At 38.5% G+C, this 3,498-nt stretch overlaps 1 protein-coding gene across 3 annotated transcripts in view; it reads right to left on the reverse strand.

Moving 5' to 3' along the window:
* Positions 1-225: 225 nt before the first annotated feature.
* The window catches only part of LOC109215900 (putative amidohydrolase YtcJ), a 14,683-nt gene continuing 11,410 nt past the window's right edge, over positions 226-3,498 (reverse strand). For all 3 annotated transcript variants that reach the window (XM_019380022.1, XM_019380021.1, XM_019380020.1), the window contains 3 exons: positions 1,662-1,793; positions 1,450-1,565; positions 226-624 (listed from right to left, as the gene is read on the reverse strand). In XM_019380022.1, the coding sequence (XP_019235567.1) occupies positions 426-624; positions 1,450-1,565; positions 1,662-1,793 (447 nt within the window). In that variant the 3' untranslated portion in view covers positions 226-425. The remainder of the gene's footprint in view (positions 625-1,449; positions 1,566-1,661; positions 1,794-3,498) is intronic.

Genomic DNA, 3,498 nt, shown 5'->3' on the forward strand with positions numbered 1-3,498 from the left:
AAACATGTCAAACTGTGTAATTACATATATATATCCTAATTACATCCAAATTTAACTCCTAAGTGGCTTTCCCAACAGGCTCTTAAATTGGGCACTCTTAGCCCCATCGCACACAATACATAAATGCCACTCAATCATACTTATCACGTCCGTTCATATCATGTAAACATTCTTGAAAATTTTGCAACACTACCACTCATGATTCCAGAAGCACTTAAGCAAGAGTTGAAAAGGAAAAACATTCACTTTCATTACATAAAAGCCAAAGAATATTCACAAATCAAATTCACACTCCTGTCTACTAACAGTTTTAGGACTCGTAATAAAAGCGAAGCCAAGTTCAATAAATAGCATATCGTGCTTCTTGGCTGGCACAATGGCTTCCATTATGTGTGTTCCTTTAAGCATAATTATCATATCCTGTTCTATTCACTTTTATCTTCAGGTCTTATGGAGTAAGCCTTGAAGCCACCTACATATGTTGCCTCAACATCAGCAAAAACTTCAGTTGCAAAGACTTCCCATGAGTTAGTTGACAGAACGACAAAATCCGCATATTTTCCCGGAGACAATGATCCAACATATTTATCAAGAAAACAAGCATGAGCAGCCGAAATGGTGTACCTGCCAGAGAAAAATAAGCTAGGATAGACAACTGAATTTTAAAGGCAAACTTTTGAGGGAAAAAAACTCACGGAATTAGAATAAACCACATGATGGATACAAGTTATTCTGTTACGCTGACTTAGGTCACCAGATGAAGATAAGACAAAATAAGAGATATTGGGAAACATGCCAGGATATTAGAATATCTTGTGGAAGGAAATGGTAAATGAACTGGTGGTATTTGGCTAGCTTGAATGTACCTTGACTATTCAACTGGGTGCCTAGTACCTCCCACCAGTACAAGTATCGGGTAACTGTGCCCACCAAGGCTTAGGCCGATAGGAAAAATCACTTGGTGTTTTTTTGACTCCGCTGACATTTGAACCTTGGTCTCCAAGGTTTGAACTCATTCTATTGAATACTAAACAATAAAGTCACACTCTTGGGTGCAAAGAATGAATTGCATTTTGCATTTCGATGTAACAATTCAACAAATGACTTAGTCGAGCATGTGGCATTGGCTTAACCGACTACTGTATCTTCCAAGAAGATATATATCTTATCACTGTGTAATTATTATGAAATGAGACCTTAGCTGTAACTTATTGTTACAATTAATCATTTTAATCATCAAGCTGAATTCAGATGGACTAGAGAGCTGAACTAATAGCAGCAGATTAGTATAGTTTACTATGATGTTGATTTTCCCCCTATTGAGTCAACTACCGCTTGAATGAGTTCCAGGTTCACACAGAAAACACCGTGGATTTTCTACATAATGAGTAGATAAGAATGGACTACTGAAACAATCAATGAGTCAAACAGAACAATAGTGCGACTTACGCATTTAATGCATCTTTGAGACACAAGCACTCTGATGGAATCCAAGCCTTTTCCCAACCAGGAGGTACTCTCTTCATCGATGTCCTAATGCTTTTCAAAGGATTAATATCTGCTACCTGAAAAAGTCAGCAAAAGAAACACATGACAAAAGAATTAATAGGAAATCGAGTACTGACAGAAACATAAAGAGATGAAATCCAGAAATCACATACCGGCCAATCCGAGCCAAATGCCAATTGTGCATTCTTGGTCAAGAGTGACTTGAATAGATAAGATCCTCTTTCAGCCCTTTCACACCCAAGTTTTTTAGATGCAGAATCAGCATCATCCAATAAGTGATCTGGCTGTTATGATTTGCATTTTGTTATACAATTTTATGTTGAGACATCTTGAAAAACTTAGAAATTAATATGACAAGCTCAATGCCCAAAAAAATGGAAACTGTGGGAAGAGCGTGGCAAGAATATTGCAAGAAAAGGTCAAGGGAAAAACATCGCCTGCAGGCCAAAAAAAAGAAAATGATTGAAGATGTCACCCTACATAGTTTTCCAATTTAAAGTCAAAACTAATTTGGAGGGATGCTTATGTTCGAGTCAAGACTTTACATTAAGAGAGCAGGAGGGTAGCAAAGATACATGCATGGATTTTTCGAGTGAACTCTCATTTCACAAGATCCAATGATGGCTTGAGATTATGATCAGAAATCAATGCAATACAATCTACATCCTCCAAGATTCCGTTGCAGAAGAAAGATTTTTATACTCTGATTTTGAAATAGCTGGTCAAATTGAACTACATAAATAGGTTAAAGAATTGACAGAAGTCTCTAATTTTGATTGAGATCAATGCTCGCCGACCCATCGTTGCTTTAACTTACTGGGAAAAGAGATTAGGGAATTTTCAGCACCCTAGAGTCCAAATTCATATATATATATATATATATATATATATATATATATATATATATATATAAAAAACAAGGTGAAACAGTATGAGATGCGACAATATAATTAAAATACTAACAGTCGATAAAGAATAAAATCACAGAAAGAATATAACTCAGTACACAGAGAGAGCAACAGGGGATCTTCGAGGATATCGTCCCGTAGTCCCAAAAGTAAATGTACAAAGGATCTCCCGGGATATTGTCCGTAGTACGAATCATAAATATGCAGGGGAGTCTCCCGGAATACCAATCCGTAGACCCAAAGTAAATATCCAGTACAAAGGAACCTCCCGGGATGTCGTCCCGTAGTCCCAAATAAAAATATGCAGGGGGATCTCCCGGAATACCGATTCGTAGTCCCAAAGTAAACATGTAGGGGGATCTCCCGGGATGTCGTCCCGTAGTCCCAAAGTAAACACACAACAGTCTCGAAAAAAGAATCTACAGTTCTATTCAAGTTCGTACCAATAAAACAGAGATTTCCATTTTAAACATGCTACACAGAATTTAGGTATATAGTTTAAGCAGGTAGAACAGCTAAATCACTTAAGCATGCTTTCCTAAGCTAAACAGTAGGATTTAAGATACAAGTAGTGTTCAACAAAAAGGAAACACAGATATTTACTTAATGAAAAAGGGATTTTCCAACAATTAGCACGTGTAAGCACTCGTCACCTCACGTACACGACATTCATATAACAACAACACCAAATCCTAAGGGGAGTTCCCCCACATAAGGTTAGGAAAGCCACTTACCTCGAACCAGCTCAAAATCAATCCGAAATCACGCTCTTGCCACGAGTATCCAACTTCGAGTGGCCCAAATCCAATGATCTTCTCTTCAAAAACCCCACAGAATCACCCTACCCCGAGCTCCAAATTTGATTTTCTAAGTTATGAACTCAAACCCTCGATTTTCATATTTCTGCCCATCGATTTTTGCTTTTGCGATCATGGGACCGCACCTACGGTCCCTCTTCTGCGGGCTGGGGACGTCGCACCTGCAATATTTCATTAAACGGGCAGATACCGCACCTGCGCTCTCTCCTCCGCAGATGCGGTCCGCTTTTGTCGGTCCTATTACCGCATCTGCGGTCACTGGC

The sequence above is a fragment of the Nicotiana attenuata genome, unplaced genomic scaffold (assembly GCF_001879085.1).
Source record: "Nicotiana attenuata strain UT unplaced genomic scaffold, NIATTr2, whole genome shotgun sequence".
Lineage (NCBI taxonomy): Eukaryota > Viridiplantae > Streptophyta > Magnoliopsida > Solanales > Solanaceae > Nicotiana > Nicotiana attenuata.